Source organism: Cynocephalus volans, chromosome 12 (genome assembly GCF_027409185.1).
Source record: "Cynocephalus volans isolate mCynVol1 chromosome 12, mCynVol1.pri, whole genome shotgun sequence".
NCBI lineage: Eukaryota > Metazoa > Chordata > Mammalia > Dermoptera > Cynocephalidae > Cynocephalus > Cynocephalus volans.
In genome coordinates this window covers 78151190-78170459 of record NC_084471.1, presented here as the reverse complement: position 1 = coordinate 78170459, position 19270 = coordinate 78151190, and the positions used below count along the sequence as shown (strand labels likewise).

Here is a 19270-nt window from a genome sequence, read left to right as displayed (position 1 = left end):
GAGGACCAGGTACTTAATAGACTGTCCTTAGGGGATTGGCACAATTTCATTCCAGTGTGATTGTTCACAGTGAGTCACTCTTCAAAAGCAGTGCTGCCAAGATATTTTGAATGACTTCCAGATGGGGCAATGGCTGATATACATGAGTGGTTCTGCTACTACCTATCTGTAGGTTCTGGGAATTAAGGGAGTGAGGCTTCAGTCAAAATAGTTTAATGAAGGGATGGAGTGGAAGGTGAGACTCAATATAGAAAGAATTAAATAAATTAGAATTGCTTATGAGCAACACACGTCTTAAAAATCTCAATAAAAAGGATACCTGATCTACTTCTTTTTGGATTAGGAATTACAAGAAGTAAAATTAAAAAGATAGATGACTTAAAGAATACTTGAGATGTAGAATTTTTTTCGATATTTTTCAATTCTTGTCAATAACAGTATTTTTTTTAATTTCAGAAATTGCACCTACAAATGAAACATTTATAGGTAAAATCATTATATATTTTAAATAAGTATTTCTGGTTACTTTGTATGGTAATCCTTTCTAGTTTCACATTAATCTATGCCAGTAAAATATGTGCTAGTAAATCTGTGATATAAATTTTTTAAACTAAAATTAACAGTTACTAGAAAATATGAAAAAATGTCATCTCATTATATTTCTGTGAATTAAGTTAGGAATATGATTAGAACATACAACAGGTTTTCAATGCTTACTAATTAAATGTTATCATTCAAAGCTTAATATTTTTAGATAATAGTTGAATAAGTGGATGAAATAGAAGTAAATGTGGTCTCTTGTGAAGTAAGTATTTAAAAACCATGATCACAGTGAGGGATGATTTGAAAACATGGAAATAAAAAGTTAATTCCCTTTTTAAAATTCATGCTTTCATTAAGCTACAGGGCGTTTCATTTATGCTTATTCAAGAGAGTGCTGAGTAAAATGTAGTTTAACTTCAGTTTGGGGACATTTATGTTACTGGCAGTGTAAGTATACTTAACAGTTGTAGTAAACTTACATATTTCCACCTTTTGTAATTTAAGGAGGGATTTTATTTTCTGTTCATTGATATTTGGAGGTGGCATCAGTTAAGAGATTTCAAACTCCCTTAGGTTTTGATGATATATTTAAACTTATGTGACCTTCTGTAAAATGTTATTTAAATTTTACTTATTTTTGGTCACTTACTTAAAGCTAAGTTATCACGTCAGGGTTCTGAACCATATTTCTTGGCTCATAAATAGACCTTAAACAGTTCCTATGAAATTTTGGTTAAATGTAATAACAGGAAATAATTAGCTCTTTATGGTGAACATAATATAATTATATAGTGTTATTTGTATTGATTTAAATAAAAAATTATGTCACTTAACCTCTGCACACAATTTCAGAAATTTTAATTTTAGTTTATGGCAACTGGTTTGTTGAAATAAATTTCTCAGCAAAAATTGTTCAAGTAATCTATTTTCGAAAATGTTGTCTTCCCTAAACAGTTTCCACTACAACAGCTACCTCCATATTAAGCACCACAGCAGGTAAATAAGTTTAAAAAAAAGCTTGTTAATTTTTTAGCTTCTAATTAACAGCAAAGTGAATTTGCAATTCAGGCATTTTGGCCCTTTTTTCAAATTTTTCATTCTCCATTTATTTATTTTCTAAATGCCCCTGCCATGTAGCAGCATCTACATTCAATTGTAATATTAGTGAAGAACATCTTCCCTATTCAGAGGTTTTCTGTACTAAAAAGGACATTATGCATTCTACTGATTTGGAGAAAGTGGCTATGCCAGAAATTTTTAAGTTAACTTCTATGAGAATAATTTACACTTTCTCTTTTGCTGACACCAAGAAATTGTAACTTTATTTGGATGGTCTGTAATTAATGCAGAGGCCAGCAGCATACAAAATTGTATTGAAATGTGTGATCATCTAATAAATTAACTTTTACATTTAATCATTTATTTACATTCTGGAGATCTCTAAACATGTCTAAGTAAATTCCTTTTAACCTTGCTTTTTAATACCGTGTTAACATACATTTCCAAATATTTGTCTCCTTTGTGTAGCAATTACACTGGTTACCAGTAGCTCAAACACAGGTAAGCCGTAACCTCCAAACACAACTTAATTAACAGGGGATTTTTAAAAGCACCCAAAACTTCCTTCTGTAGTATTATGCCTTAGCAATGACATATTTTAAAAGAAAGTAGACAGAGCTTTTTTTTTTTTTTTTTTTTTTGAATGTTTTAGAGGAAGCTTTTGGGAAAAAATTATACAGTGTTAAGTTTTTTGACCTTTTACTTGTGATCTGTAAATTTTAAAACTTAAAAATTCACATTTTGGCATTTATTCACCTATGTGATCAAATTTCTCTGAAATATTAATTTCAAGTTGATTTATTTTATATGTGACCATAGATGTTCTTGAAAGCATAAATTACCCACTACACAAAACTTACTTTTTCCTCATTGTTTTCTCAAATTCAGGAACATCTATTCCAGGGATTACAACATCAAGCAGTGAAACAATAGGTAGGTAAATCAGAAAATCTATAAATGACAACTGAAATTTTTTACGTATATGAACATTTTTTTTCAGATACAAAATTGGAACAACTTACATATTAGAATCAATATCAGTTTGATTATACTTTTGAAATACTAAAGTCTAAATTTTGCCTCTGACCATCCAGTTTTGCTACTTTAGCTTGCTATTCTGTCTTTCTGCGTAAACTTTAAAATTCATTGAGTAGGCTTCCGTGTCTTTAATGTAAATGAAAATATGGAAAAAAAAAAAGAACTTGAAAAAAATGCCTAATCAAAATTTAGCACTGTGACTCCACATCCTACTTTTGTTTATGATATAGCCACCTTCTTTTATTAAACTAATTAATTTTATAATAAAAATGTTACCAATTTTGCTTGATTGAAGATTTACATTCATAATATACGTCATTTCTTCTTAGAGTTTATATGTTTGAGAAAATCATTGATATACTTCATTCTCCCAAATCTCCACTATTTAGAACATACCCACTTTCCTATACTTAGGACCTTTTTCTTTTGTTTTCCAACTTAGCATTATTTCTCTTTCTCTTTTATTTATCAATTTCTCTAGTCTTAAATGAATAAGATCTTTGAAGTCACAGATTGTGGTTTACCATCCTTGTATTCCCAATTGCACGTAGTATCAAGCTCTTTAGTAGTTAGCATTTAAAAAATATTTGTAGAACGAATGGGTGACATTTTTTTTCCTGTTGAAAATTTATAACTCATGGTTTATATTTTGGCACAGAATTTCTGGTGAAGTTTAGACTACGGGTTAGATATTAATTTTACTGATAAATCCTACAGCTCATATATTTCATTCATTGGAGCTAATCTTCCTTCTGTAGAATACAAATATGGAGTGTAAAACCAAGACTATTTTTGGATTATAAATTAATATCATAATATATAGTTATGACTAATTTTAAACATTGCATCCTTTTAGTATTATGTAATTTGTTTATTAAGTAATACAGTTTTATATTCAAAAGGCAAATATATATATCTTAAAGTATCAGCCATCATAGTGTGCAATATTATTAAAAACGTCCAAAACAATATGTTTACTTTCTATCAAATTTTCTCTTATTTTGGATATCATTAGCAACATCAAGCACTACTGGCCCTTTAATGTAAGTCTTAGAAAGACCGACACATTTCAGAAATGTTTCTGTCCTTTCTATACTTGAAATTCAATTCCCACGGCCAGTAACAATTTCATCCCAATAGCTCTTCTGAATTTGTCATATACACTACAGAACAATTTTCCAGGTACATATTACCTAAGCCACAAGCAATGATCTGAATTCCTAATTCTCAGCCTGGTTCTGTTTCTAAGACGATTAATTTAATTCAGTTATATAGTTCTCCTTTAATTAAAATTATTCATTGAGCTATTAAAACTTTTGAATCTTGTGACTGTTTAAAGAAATACAATTTTCCTTGACTGTTGATTTGATGAATTCCATAGATACACATGAGTCATAAGCAATTGGATAAATATTTTATGTATTTTTTCAATAAGATGATGGTATCTGCATCCTATATCGCAATAAGCACCCAGAACTAGGAAAACTGGTTTAATTTTTCCAGTTTATACATATATTGCCTTTTATTGACTTTTTTCAAGCATTCAGTTTTGAACATAACATTCAATTTTATTTTGTCAATACTTCATATTGTAGCAAGCAAACTTCTCATATAAAACAGAAGGTCACGTGTAGATTACCTAACAGGGTTTTTGTGAGCTTTTGTAAAGTTTTAGACGTAAAATGTTTCATTAACTATAAAATACTATAACAATCTTATCAATCATTTCCATGATAGCATTTAAAAAATTATAAATCTAATACAGAGTTGAATTATAAGAAAGCTTACCTAGGTGATTTTTCCCTTAAATTTATTAGGTATTATTTATAACTTTTTAATTCTTTGTTTTACTGAATCCTAATGGTTTATTTAATTTCACTGATATGCCAGTAGATACTTTATGCTCTATAAGTATAATATTAATAATTTACTAAATGCCATGTTGGGACTATGCTGAAATATATAGTTAATAATAACTTTTACTGAAGATTTAATACATTGTAGCCATTATATTATTTTTTATTCAATATCTCATTAAAACTCAATAATCCTCTGATTAAGTACTATTATTCTCGACAACTCATCTCCCCTCATCATCTTATAGATGGGCACATTCAAAGAGCTTACATAGTTTTTTCAGGGTTATAAGGATTGGAAGGAAAAGTTTTTTGGCATGATACATACAGAAATTAGGGTTGTTTTTCTTTACTTTGTTATTTATGAATGCCAGAAAATATAGTCAACATTATTCTCAAATCAGTAGAAAAAAGTAAAATAAAAACGTTTATTTTATGTTAAAATTGTCCAATTGTGCCACAAATTGTGTGTTTTAAATAAATTCAGTTAAATAATTTCAATGTACAGAAGACATTGATCACCATATGATCAAATAAATAATACCTTGCAGGATTTATTAATAATGTAGATGTTGCTTATCTTGTTGCTGGCATAAATTCATAAGAACCTATTTCCCAGATAAAACCGAGGCATACAAAATTTTGGTTATTTATTAAATTTCAATTTTAAAATAATTATTAGTAGTAAGGCTTGGTTTAATTCTTAGTTTCTCATTCACTATCCAACATCTTCTTTTCTGAATCTGTGCCCATATTATACTCAATAAGAGAGAATTTAGAAATTATTCAAATAATAACTAACTTAGTTCCCCCTGAAATTTGTGTCTTGAGGTTTGGATCAAACCAGTTGGTCATCTTTCTTGATTCAGTTAACTGGATAATCATAAATTGTCTACTTCAGCTTGTGCTCTTGGGCTGAGTACAAAATACTCAGAATAAAATGTGACATTTCTGAGTTTCAACAACCATAAAAGACAATATGTCAATTTACTTCTGAATCATAATAATCCATATAAGATGGGGATGGTAGAATCTGAGAAGGTGCTAAATGTGTGTTTACTGATAGTTTTATTTTGAAGCTCTAAAAGAAAAACAAACAAACAAAATAGCCAAGTCTACTGTTCTATTATTTTTCATTTTCCATGTAAAAATAAAACATTTCTTTTTAAGGCACACCAACATACTTTTAAACTTTTTTTTTTTCTCAATTCACTCAATAAGCATTATGCCAAAATGAAAATAAACCAGTTTAAAGTGTTTGCTTTTAGAATACTTTTTAAAATAAATAAAGATCTTTTGTGCAGGAATTGCCTTTTGTGCAGGAACAGACTGTAGGCTTGAGAATCATATCCTGTTTCTTTTACTGACATCAATGGTTTAAAAGTTGAACAGCATTTGACAAACTGGGATAAATCCATAACTATATAATGATTTCTGTTTTTAAGTGGTAAGCCTTACTTGACCAGTGATAAGAAAAATGGATTCCATTTTTTAAATTTTAAAATAAGAGTTTAGTCATCTCTAGCAGTTTTTTGGTTTTTTTCTAAATAAAGTATGCATCACCTAAAATATTTATACAGAGATTGAAAAGTGAAAGATTCATATTTTCATACATAATATAGCTAAGAAGACACCTCATTTTGAATACGTATTGCTTCTCCATAAGCTGTCTATAATAGATGGAAGGATTTGTTTCTTAAACATAAGAACTGGTTTCACCCAGAAATTTTGGTTAACAGTCCCAGTGTTCTAAATGTAATTTCATTTTTGATAATATATTAGCACTTTTGTACTGATCTAATATGATTAGTGAGGTAAATCAATTTAGTCAAATCTTTTTCACTTCTATTTTATGCTTTGTCTGAAAATAAATCAATGTATTATGGTAATCTGTGACTCGAACACAAAGGTAAGATTTATTTTCAAAAGAATCTGGGCAGGGGATCAATTTTTTTTGCCACTAACTTGTTCCTTAAATGAAGTATTTTTGATTAAATAGTGGATGAAACAGTAACCTTGTATATAAGTTGTATGATTTCATTGTTGCACATATGTTAAACTTTTTGTGGAGATGAATAGCATAGAAGTAAAATGTGCTTTTGATGAATTTAGAAAAACATTACAGAAAACTTTAAAGTACGAAGGAAGCAATCTGCGAAGCTTATTTTTTCCATGCTTTATGTATCTATTTTCTTTTCTCTATAATAAGTGCTTTCAAAGGACTAAAATACCCTGAGAGATGACTAACCAACCATTCTAATAAGTGTGTTATTTTTAGAAGAAAAATTATACTGTTACGGACGTTTTCCTTTATAGATTGATTGATCTTGACACAGAGCTAATATTTACTGAGAACTGTTCTCAGTATTTGACATATATTATCTTATTTGGTACAGAAAACCCTATGAATATGGTGCCGTATTTCCCCCTATTTACAAAGTAAATGAAAGCAAAAAGAGGTTAAGTTATGTGTCCAAAGTTACTTGCTAACTAGTGGCAGAGAGAGAATTAAAATCCAGGACTGTTTTTCTAGATTTCAGTCCTAATGCCTCTGTGTTTTGATGTTTAAAAAAGAAAATAAGGTTTAATTTAATTTAAATTAGTTATTGAAGTAGCAACATATAATTGCAAGTTTCTATTTTGATTGGGACTTCTGTTAAAATTTTTGATTTGTTTGGTAAATTACTATTAAGACTAAAAAAAAAACCTCTTTGAATACATGGGATACTGATTCATATAATTAAAAAGTGGGTTTCTGTTACATAATAATATGTTAAATGCGTTTTTTGTTTTCTCAAAAAATTTTAAATCTCATAATGTTATGACAATAGGTTATATATGTGTTGTTTGTATAATGTGTTTATTCTCAAGTAGCATCAATCATAGAAAGAACATAATTGCATCAAGCAACTGAGTGTAGTGGGATGTAGAATCAGAAAAATAATTTGCAGCCAGCTACCAAGAAAAAAAAAAAAGAATAATTTGAATTCCTTTTTCTCTACTTACTAAGTGTATGACACTAATTTAATCCCCTCATACATACTGAGCATAAGTTTTCTCATCCGTTAAGTGGGAAAAATAATATCTATGTTACAGAATTTGAGAAAGGAGTAGATGTGACAGTGTAGCCCAGTATAATACACATTAAGTACTCGGTAAAGTCAACTTTATTATTAGTGACAGTTTTATAAAGAATAATTCATTATTCCCCGCACCAGCCAGCCACCAAAAAATAAATAAATAAGAATAATTCATTAGGCAAATGAATTTAGATTCCAGTAGAGAAGTTTAGTATTTTTTCATTGATTAATCGGAAACATGCTGCTTCCTGAATTAAAGTCAATTTTATAGATTTTTGGATTGTTTTCAGAAATACAATGTATTGCAAAAGCTATTAGTTTTGCAGTAATGAGTTTGTTGTTTGCAAGGGGTAGTGTTATAGATACTTCTTAAACTTACCTTCCAGACATTTATTTTAAGTAAAATGGACTCCATTGAAGAAAATGGCAAAATAATTTGTTCCTTATAAACACTAAAATGATGCTTAGAAGTAATCAAAAAACTTAGTGACAGCTAGAGAGTTAATTGCAAGATTTTATTTTATTTATTAAGTTTATAATGAGATAAAAATAAATGGACCGAGTCACTTTGGAAAACTTTTAGGGTCGAGTATCCTACTACCTTAGAGTGTGCAGAGCTATCAGTAGTTTGATAAAGGCAGCTCTTTTTATTACCATTTGCGTCTTGGCAACAAAGAAGATACACAAAAATTGGCAATATCAAGTGCATGTATGTTCATTTGCAAGTAGTAGAAAAAATAGTTGAATTTGTAGTGGTTATGGACGTCAAAAGTAATGAGAATGGTAATGCTTTATCTATCAATTTTGGTAACTAAACCATGAAGAAAAGTGGATTCTCTTATATTCCTGTTAGTAGAGGCTTATTCCTACTTTTATTGCTGTATCAACAATTTAAGACTTAAATCTTCTGAAGCTCATTCGTGGGAAAAGGGAGCTGTATCATAGTAGCCTAACGGGTATTCACTCCAATCTGTGACTAGTTTAGATAATTCTTATGACCCCGATCAAAGATGGGTCTTTGAGATCCACTTTGAAGCATGTTGTCATATTAGCCACATCCATTACAAAGAAAGAGAACATAAGAATGTTCTCTAATGCATATAATAAAAAATATTTGCAAACACAAATTAAGGAAACAACTGTTAAATGACAGCTATGGCAAAATGTGACAGCAATGTACTACACAAAATCTATGGTCTTTTATCATGAGGACAAAATGAAAGCTAACCTGCTGGGGGAAAAAAGAAAAAAAATTTGTGATCAGTGCACTACTGTGTGTTCTCCTTAAATCCATGTTGATGAGAGCATATTCAAATGTGGAAATTGTGGAGATTTCATTTTACTCCATGTGATAATGCTGCTTTTAATTAAATGTAATTGTGGTCATTTTGAAAGTGCTCAAATTGGGATCATTGGACTCTCTTAAAGGTTAAATCAATACTGGAAATAGAATCTGCACCAAAATCTTTTGAATATCAGGGTCCATCCTGCTATATCATTATAATATTAATAGTCTCTATGGTACCCAGCAGAAAAGTCTTTCTATGCTACCTTGCATCCAGATCAGCAAGATTTTCTAATTCAAATATTTAATTATTGTCTTCATTAGTGAGAAGAGATATCAAGATCTGAATTGGTCTGTTGATGGAGTCTGCTTGATACGGATTCTGAGAATTCTTCTCAACTAAACCTTGACAATGATTTTGAGAGCTCTCACATAAAGTTTCTCTCAAACTACTTAACATATTTATAAATCAAATTTTTAAAGTAATCAGGGGAGACAAGATATTTTATTATTTATATGACACTATATTCTACAATTTCTAGATATTTCCATTAATATAGTAAATAGGTAATCAAAAAAACTTAAAAACTACAGGAGATGATATATTATACATAAAGGCAGAATGACATAAAAAGCAGATGGGTCACAGTCCTAGGTACTGGGTGACTTAGATTTGAGTCCCTCCTTTGTCACTGACCAGCAGTGATCTTGAGCATATCACTTATCTTTCCTGGGTCCAATTATTTATATGCAAAATGGATGTAATATTTTGACCCCACTCATTCATTTCTTCATTAATTCATTCAGTGGACAAATATTTATCAAGCACCTATTATGTGCTAGGCACTGGAGATATTTTATGAGTTAAGATAGACATGGTGTCTGCCTTCATGGAGCCTACAGTCTAGTCAGGAAGATGAATATCAATCAAGTAATTACAAAAACAAGTGGAATTTGCATCAATGACAAGAATGAGGAAGTGCTTAAAATGGGGCATGAGAAAAGGGAGAGGGGATCTGATCAAGTCAGGGAGATCAGGAAAAACTGAAGAAAAGATGAGCAGTTGAAAACTGACCAATGAAAGTTTGACTAGGACAAGAGGGAAAGGATCTGTGTTCTAGGTACAGGGAACTGCAAACAGTAGGAATGAAAGATTGAAGGAAGGCCAGCGTGACTGGAAGAGGAGTGAGGATCAAATAGAGAGATCGTGTGAGAAGTTTCTTTTTCTTTTTCTAAAGTACAAAACACTATAAAATGGTGAAGTGACATTATTACATAAAGTGAGCAATAGATTTCCAGGGATTTTCAATGGACATTAATACTGAAGTAGAGAAAACACCTGACTCTTCATTTTTTATGAAACCAAGAAATTAATAAAGACTTATTTTTAAGTGCACAGACCCCCTCAACAAATACTTCACGAACTCCTGCACATTCCCGACAATGGGCAGGCATTGGGAGTACAAAGATAAAACATAGCCTCTTCCTTGAGGAGTTCCCTGGTAATCCAAAGTTGTTTACTGGTAACTGCAAATTATTCCACAAACCTGCTATATCCAATCATAAAAACAAATCTTAAAAAATTTCTCCTTTCCCACCCAAATCCTTATAGACTAAATTCTTCTTAGAAAAATATTCAAGCTGCAGACCAGTGGTAGTGGAAGTCGAAGTAAACATAAACTGTAAAATTAGCCTCTGCTTGCTGAGGAGAGAATGGGTTTTATCATTGTTGATATCCATTTATTCCACTTACTCTGTATTTAGAATTCAGCATATGTGCATGTGTGTGTTTGTGTGTACATGCTACACCATCTTACATAACAGACTCGAACATCGGTGAATTTCGGTATGGGGAGAAGTGCTGCAAGCAACCCTCCATAAATGCTGAGAGATGACTGTATACACACGTGTGCACACAAACACATTGGGAAGTATATCATAATGTCACTATTTTAAAAATGAAATAAAATTTTATTATTAACTTTAAACACTAGTATATTACAAATTACTCTATATTGTAAACTTTTCAACAGGTGAACAATCTTTATAGTATTTTTCCCTTGAGGCCAGGAAAATTCACGTATTTCTGTTTTTCTTCTTAGGAACAACTCTAAGTCCTCTCACTGAATCTTTTGCTACAGGTCGGTATTTTAATTCCTGGTTTCAACTGTGAAATGAAAATATTTAACATGATAAATTATCAGTAACTCTGTTTTTCAGGAAGAATTTACATGAATCTGGCTTTTGAAAAAATATTTCAAATAAATAGTTTACTAGGCTTGCACTGCTGGTTTTTAAAGTTTTGTAAAAACTGAATTTAATTTGTTTTTATCAGTTTGTATTGACTGGCTATAATATGGTTTCCAGTTTTATTTTCTTCCTTATCATTGACTATTAGCGTAGTGTTTACAGCAGTACTAAATAGCTCAAAAATTTTTTAAAAGATGGGTTAAGAGAAAACGTGCATATTTAATGAAATATTTTAGTCTTTTAGGTGTTTTAAGTGTAAAAGTAGGAATTAGCTATTTCGCAATAGCGTTTCATTATTTATCATCAGACCTAAACAACAGTGATTAGGGCATAAGGTTCTGCTTATTCTAAAGCAAAGTTATTGCAACAAATGTATCAAGACCTAGTCAGACCCAATTCAAGACACAGAAAGATGTCTTTGTAAAACAAGACAACCCCGCCCCCCCTAAAAAAAAACTTAACCAAAACCTTCAAGAAAATATTAGATCAAAATCTGAGCTAATTTTTGGCAGAAGTCAATGGATTCGTTTACACTATTATCTTTAGGAGGAATCGATCAGGCAGTTAAATCATCCATTGATAATAAACATCAATTAGTCTTTAGATAAAGTGTTCATTTTTTGTTTTTCTCAGGCATTACCAAAAGTGTAGTTTCCATCACCTCCACAGCTGGAAGTGCAAGCACTGCTGGAGTGGTGAACCCCACCTTCACCAGTCCCGGGGACATATCAGGTATATTAATTTGAGAGCAAAGTAAAACAGCATCAGCTAAGCAGCTGGTTTCGGGCAATGCTACTCAGGACAATATTTTTCAATATAAAAAATCAGACTTAGGTTATACTCCTAATATGTAATTGAAATGTAATATCTTCAGTCTTTTCAAAAGTTGCTTTCTTATAGTATATCATTTTACAAACGCCCATTACCTTGACAGTCGGTAGTGCCCAACCACTTTTATTAGCCAGGTGTTTGTTTCTTTACCTTCATCAGGGACAACTGGAGTCTCACCAAGTGGAACCATAGGAGCTAACAATGTAACTTCAAATGATGCAGGTTTCACAGCGGGTAAGACAAAGAAATGAGTAACTGCTCTCTCTACAGTAGCTAGTTTCCACAGGTAGTCCTCTGATTCAGCTCAGCAACAGCCCTGCCCTGAATACATCCTTAGGTAACAGGGGCCAAGTGTTAGAGCGATCTAAATCACCTGGGTGACTTCGGGAAAAGTTTCAATGACTAATATTTATGAGGGGTCCTCAAGCAGTTTATGGAAAAGTTTTTATCTTTCAATTTCATTTTTCCATGGTAGTTACCTGTCATTATTCCCATGAGGTAAGAAAATAATGGGAAGGTCTCCAAGCTGGCAAAGGCAGGATTAGAAAACACAGTCCCAAGCCTCATGGGCGGTAGCTCTGTAGGTCTGTGATCTGTGGGGAAAAGCATCCATCTTATCCTTGTGCATCACCAACTAAATTCAGCTATGGTTGGTTCATGATAAAATATGGCTGACATTCTTTAAGCATAAATAACAAGCCTGAGTTCACCCCGCCCCTCATGCGATCGGTTAATTTTAAGAACCTGTTCACTTTCTTCTCGTCTGCATCACATTTGCCTCTGCTTTTGTTCAGGTGTAAACGTTTTCTTGTCTACCTAGCTCACCTTCCTCTCACACAATGCTTCTCAGTGTGGTGTTCCTGTCCCAGCAGCCTTAGTATCTCCTGGGAAGGTCTTAGTAAACCATGTAAATTTCTGGGTCCACCTGCCTAGAATCAGGAGCTGTTGAAGTGGAGCCAGCGAGCAGTGTATTAACAAGCCCTTACTCCAGTGTTGCTCATCAAGGTTGACAACCACTGCTCTGACAGTTACAATTTTTCCTACTTTCCTCCCAATTTGCATCCTACCCAATACAGTGCCAGAATGTACTTCTAAAACCTCAGCTATCATCACGTCACTCTGCTACTTAAAATTCTTCAGTTGTACTGATGGCTAAGACAAACCAGCTCTCATATATCATTAAAAGCCACTTCTTTCGGGTATGCATGGGACTTCTCTGTATCCACTTATTAACCAATCCATGGCCTTATTTAATATTTCCTATATAAATTTTCCCTTAGCAATTTTCTTGATTTTAAATTTATGACAAATATTTTTTGGAATAAGATATCTACATAAAAAATGGGTTGTAAGGTATAATTTACATACAGCAGCACAAACTAAGAAACCAATTTATTCCAATTAGAGTAGTAAACTGATAGAAATTTTAGGGTGATATATTTCCTAATATCTGAGCCAGAGTGCTTGGGTAATAATGACAAGTCAATCAGCTATCTCTTTTTATCAGGCAGAATGTACAGTAGTTTGAGCAGGGATACTCATAGTTTGGTCCACAGATGGGAGTGTTCCAGAACTGTTTGCTTCTGGTCTTTGATGCGATAAGGATTGAAACAGAACAAGCATTTAGAAGCATTGTAACTGGACACAATGATCTTATATCTGTTGAATAAAGGCTTGTGTTTTGTATGGTTTTTACATTTTAAAATTTCAATTCTGTTTACCATTACGGCATTTTTCAAAACATGAATCTTGGTCAGATTGAAAATTTTGCAAAATTGGTCTTTTGCTACAGATGGTTTGAGAAGCCCAGGTTACTCCCAATTACTCACTGACTGACAGGAATAACATTCACGTCTCCTTCCCTTACCTGTTCTTCTTTTCTCAGGGACAACAGGGGTTTCTGCAGGCCCCACCATGACCAGCCCTGGATCCTCAGCTGTACCAGTCACAACCTTGGAAAGCAGCAGATCAGGTACTTAGAGGGAGAAATCAATGGTTGTGCAGGGAGAAATGGAGTGTGCAGAGAGGGGTAGAGTAAGGTAGAACTTAGAACGTAGAGTAAGGTTGAACTTCATTTCTGAGCAGGAGAAATTCATCTTTATAATACTCATAAAGGCAAAAAACATGCAAAGTGGAGATCAAGTTGAGAAATTTAATGACAAGTGTTGGAGTAAGAACTTGAGGGCAATCTAGTAAGGGAACTGTGTGTTCTCACATATGATTGAGAACGTACAGTATTTCTCTTTCTTGCCTGCCTTATTTCACTTGACATAATTTCCACCAAGTGTATCCATGTTGCTGTGAATGACAGAATTTTATTCTTTTTTTCATGACTGATTTAAAATTTAAGTAAATTTTAAATGACTTAAATACTTTTTGGAATGAGACATAGTTTACATAATTAATGGGTTGAAACATATAATCTGCATACAGTATCACAAACTAAGAAACTGGTTAATTCCAATTAGAGCAGTAAACTGATTAAAATTTCAGGGTGATGACCAGTTAGTTTGTATTTCCTAAAATGTGAATCAGAAGTACTTGGGTAATAATGACAAATCAATCAGCTATCTCTTCTTGTCACCCGGCTGTATATGCAGTGGTTTGAGCAGGGCTCTTCACAGTTTGGTCCACAGATGGGTGCCATCCAGAAGTGTTTCTTACTGGTCTCTAATGTGATAAAATAATTAAATAAGAGGACAATCATTTAGAAACATGACAATCTGACACAATGATTTTATGTCTGTTCAATGAAGACCTGTGTTTTGTATGATTTTTACATTGTAAAATTACATTTCTCTTTACTTTTGTGGCACTTTTCCAAACCACTGGTATAGGACAGATTGGAAATGTTTCCAAATTGGTCTTTGGCCACAGATTGTTTCAGAAACACTGGTTAGAGTACAAACTCTGGGGTGAGATTGCTGGAGTTTGGCTCCTGGATCTGCTCTTTACCAAACCTGGAGCAAGTCACTTAACCACATCTGAAGAATGAGACTAATAATATTACCTGCCTCAGAGGATTTTTTTTTTTTTTTTTTTGTCGTTTTTTTCGTGACCGGCACTCAGCCAGTGAGTGCACCGGTCAGTCCTATATAGGATCCGAACCCGCGGCGGGAGCGTCGCCACGTTCCCAGCGCAGCACTCTACCAAGTGCGCCACGGGCTCGGCCCATCAGAGGATTTTCAAAAGCTTCAATGAGTTCATTTATGTCTAGGGGATTTTTTCAAAATGTTATTTTTTCTCAGCAGGAGCAAATGCCCCTACTGCATCACTAACAAGTGGTGAGAAAGGTAGCATGACCAGGGAACCGAGCACTAGAGCTATAAGCCCAGGAAAATCAGGCAAGTCAGGACTAGTACCTGTGAAACAGGCACAAATATCAAAACTTGTTGGATAAATGATGGAAATGGTCAAGATTGAAATTTTGGCTTGAATTTCCCAGTCTCTCTCTTGAGTAGTACAGCAGTCCACCCTTCTTTGCAGTTTCGCTTTCTGTGATTTCAGTTACCCATGGGCAACCACGTTCTGAAAATATTAAATGGAAAATTCCAGAAATAAACAATCTATAAGCTTTAAATTGTGCACCATTCTGAGCAGGGTGGTGAAATCCCATTCCCGCCCCACCGAGATGTGAATCATTCCTTAGTTCGTTATAACCACACTGTATATGCTAACACCCTATAAAATGTGATTGTATAGAAATGTCATAGGACACAATTACAACAAATCTAGTTTAAAGATCTCAGTTGGCTTTATTTGTGATTCTGGAAATGATCAATGCTTCATTGCATAAAATAGAATGAGTGTTCCAATGAGCTGAGCCAAAGAGATTGATTTTACAGGCAGAAAAATAACTGAAGAAAGCAGAAACGAAGAATAAAAAGTGGATTGGTCATTTCAAAGTTACTTGTCTTGTAAGGTGTGGATGGGGAGGCAGAACAATTGAAAAATAACTGTTTAATATCGGGTTACTTGAGGTTAGTTCTTTAGTGTAAGAATTAAAGCAGAGGGAACTTCATTACCATAGCTATAGATGATTTAAACCGGCCAATTTGGAAAATTGGATGTTATCTCTCACCTGATTTCTCCAAAGGTCAGACAACAACTTAGTTAGGGTTTGGTGACAAGGAACTTTAGCAGGAGTGACTCCATGTTGATTTTAAATCTGGTCTGTTGGATTCCAGTGCACAAGCTTAGTCCAAAACAACAGCCTTCTATAATTTTTATTTAACAGGAAAAAACATAGTATATATAGTCTTTGGTACTATCTGTGGTTTCAGTCATCAATGGAGGTCCAGAACATTTCTCCTGCAGATAAGGAGAACTACAGTACTACATGTTGAAATCACTGCTACTGTGTTTTCAGGTACAACAGGAGAGTCTGTGGGAGCTACCACAGGACCAGGCAAGGGCAGCACAACTGGAGTGTCAGGCACTGGGGCCACCAGTGCTGGAAACCCAGCAGGCAAGACCAAGGCTCCTTTGTGGGCTGTGGTGGGGTCCAACACAAGCTTTGCCAAGACCTCATAGTAATATAAAAAGATTAAGTAAATGTAACCAAGGACAACATTTTAGGAACTAATGACATGACTGAAAGCAAGAAACATCCTGAAAGAATGTCTTCTTCATAACTATCCATAGACATTAAGCACCATTATTCTTCCAATTAGGAACCACTGGAGGAGCAAGTGGAGCCAGCACTGGAGCTGCTGGTGAAGACACCTCTGGAAGAACAGGTACTGAAGCAGCATAATCAGCATGAAATCCAGTTAGTAGACATGTGAACTTTTTGCTCCAAAATTAATCAGAGACAAGGTTCCCTGAGGATTTCAAACATTATTGTTTACATAATGCCAGATGTCTAGAAGATCAGAAATATACCAATGGATATTTTTTGTGTTTCTAACATTGTGTTAGATGCCTTGTGGAATACAGAAAAATAATAGGGCAATATTCCTGTTCTCAATCTACTTCATTTTGGATAGGGAAGAATTAATATTTATATGAATATATGAGACAAAAAATAAGAAGATGGAGTTAAGTGGGAAAAAAGTATATGCTGGAGCATAAGGCATTTCTAGCAAGAGGAGACAAGATAATTCCATGTTGCAAAATGAATTATCTGCATGATTGTATATTTTATTAGGAAAAATTTTCTTAATGTAATCAATACATTATCAAGGTTATCTGTTTTATCTGAGTTACCTTCAACAAGAACTTAATCCAATGAAATTTGTGGGATTGACACATTCATCTTTTTAAAGAAAAAAAGCAAGCAAATTTCAGGTCACTTTCATAAGAGAATCCAAATGTAGTGTTTTCTTAAGCTGACTTTTTTTCATGATAAAAAATCAGGCACATCTGGGGTATCATCTGGAGCAACCCCTGGAGCTGGAGGTGGCAGTACACCTGAAGAAGCAGGCAACGAAGCCACAGGTTCTGGTAAGATCACTAAGCTGGACATGATGCCTCAGCAACTCCCAGCCAACAGCAGGGGATGGGCTCTAAAATCAGGCTGTAACTAGTATTAGAATGAGGGCTTAGAAAAGGTGGAGAGATGGTGTCTTGACTTGCTTTTTCTGAAAACTCCCAAGTACTCATTGTAATATGGGTAATAACATACATCACACCCTGCTCCCGACACACACCTGTTCTTAGTTTCAGAGACCACAGGGGTTTATGCAGGCTCCACCACTGCCAGCCCTGGATCCTCAGCTGTACCAGTCACAACCTTGGAGAGCAGCAAATCAGGTAAGTAAAAGGAGAAATCAGTGAATGTGAAGAGGAAAAATGGAATATGGGGGTCTGTCTCCATTCCCTTTAACTGGCTGCAATTGCAAGAGGTTAGAGTTAGAGAGCCCAATTACTGACCAACAGTATTGCAGTTAGCTCTCAGAGGTTTGGATCAGATCATAGTTTTTAAATTTTGTTCAATGGTTAGAATCTCTCAGTGTGCTTATCAGCCATATAGATTCCAAGACTCCTGTCTGGAACTTCACAGGCTGTGTGTCCAGAGTGAGCTAGGGTCCGGGTTTGCCATCCAGGCTACAAATGAGAATAAACTAGGGAAATTTTCAAAAATACCTACTGAAGAATCCTTCATAGACTAATTTAATCTCGACTGCTGGAAGAAGAGCTCAGGCATAAGTATTTATGAAAGCCTCACAGTTTGTTTCAATGTGGTGCCTGGGCTGAGGACCATTAAGTTAAAAAATATGAACATTAACCAAGTAAATAATGGACAAGGTTATTTACAATCAAGAAGTAAATAAGCACACTCAGGATTCTACCAATTGTCCAAGATTCTTATGTAAAGGTTTGGAAAGAGTGAATGAGAAATGTGGAAGCTCTGTTGTTTTTTGAACTAAATCTGCAGTGAGTGTTTGGTATTCTGAAACATAAAGTCGATACTGAAGAGAAGAGAAAAGTATAAATAAATATACAAGAAATGCTTTGAAAGCAAAGAACAGCCTGATCTGTTCTGCTTGATCAAAGATCTTGATACATATTTATTATTTATTTTGAAAGGGACACCTGGACCATCAGTGAGTGTAACAATTGGAGCCCTAAGCAGGAAAGTGACACCATCTGAAGGTAAGTCAGGTGAGCAGAGCATGTCATTTAGAGGCCGTGGCTTTTGTCCTAAGGGACAATCTTTCATGAGAGCTCTGCTGATTTTACTTGGTATTATTTAATCAAATGTCATCCAACAAAAGATGTAGAATGGTACATAAGTGACACACATTTTCAAGAAGATTTAAAGTTTTCTGGTTTCTCCAAATCTGCCATTCAGAAGTTCTACAGTACTGGGTTGTCACAATAATGTGTATGCGCATTCAACGCTGTGTGTATCAGGTGCAACCAGAGAGTCTGTTGGAACCACCCCTGTAACTGGTGGTGGAGTCCAAGCCAGAATGTCTTCCAGTGTTCTAGCCCACCTGGAACTCAGGAGGCCAGGTCCAGACTCAGCTGGACACTTTAGTGGTGGTGCATCATGAGGTTAGCTGGGACCCCAAGTTCTTTTAAGTATAAGTGAATTTACCCTACCCAATTTTAAGACAAATGATCATGGGTAGTTTAAGTCCTAATAACCCCCGCCCCCTAAAAACCTTAAAATGTCTTCAAATAGCAATATTATTGTAACCATCTATGTAGACTAGGGTTGATAGAAAAAATACAGGATGCCATTTTTTATGTGATGAATTTTGCGTAAATAAGAATTTTTTTTAATATAAGTATGTACTGTGCAATAATGGGAACATGGTTACTGTTTATCTGGGATTGAAATTTAACTCTGCTTTCAATACTTTTATTTACTAATTCTG

At 33.8% G+C, this 19270-nt stretch overlaps 1 protein-coding gene across 1 annotated transcript in view; it reads left to right on the top strand.

The window, feature by feature from the left end:
• Positions 1–19270, top strand: part of MUC19 (mucin 19, oligomeric) — a 149568-nt gene that overhangs the window by 30768 nt on the left and 99530 nt on the right. The window contains 11 exon segments of the mRNA XM_063115697.1: positions 457–486; positions 1498–1539; positions 2071–2103; positions 2491–2535; positions 10964–11002; positions 11745–11843; positions 16616–16681; positions 17301–17381; positions 17604–17696; positions 18474–18548; positions 18801–18932. Coding sequence (XP_062971767.1) covers positions 457–486; positions 1498–1539; positions 2071–2103; positions 2491–2535; positions 10964–11002; positions 11745–11843; positions 16616–16681; positions 17301–17381; positions 17604–17696; positions 18474–18548; positions 18801–18932 — 735 coding nt within the window.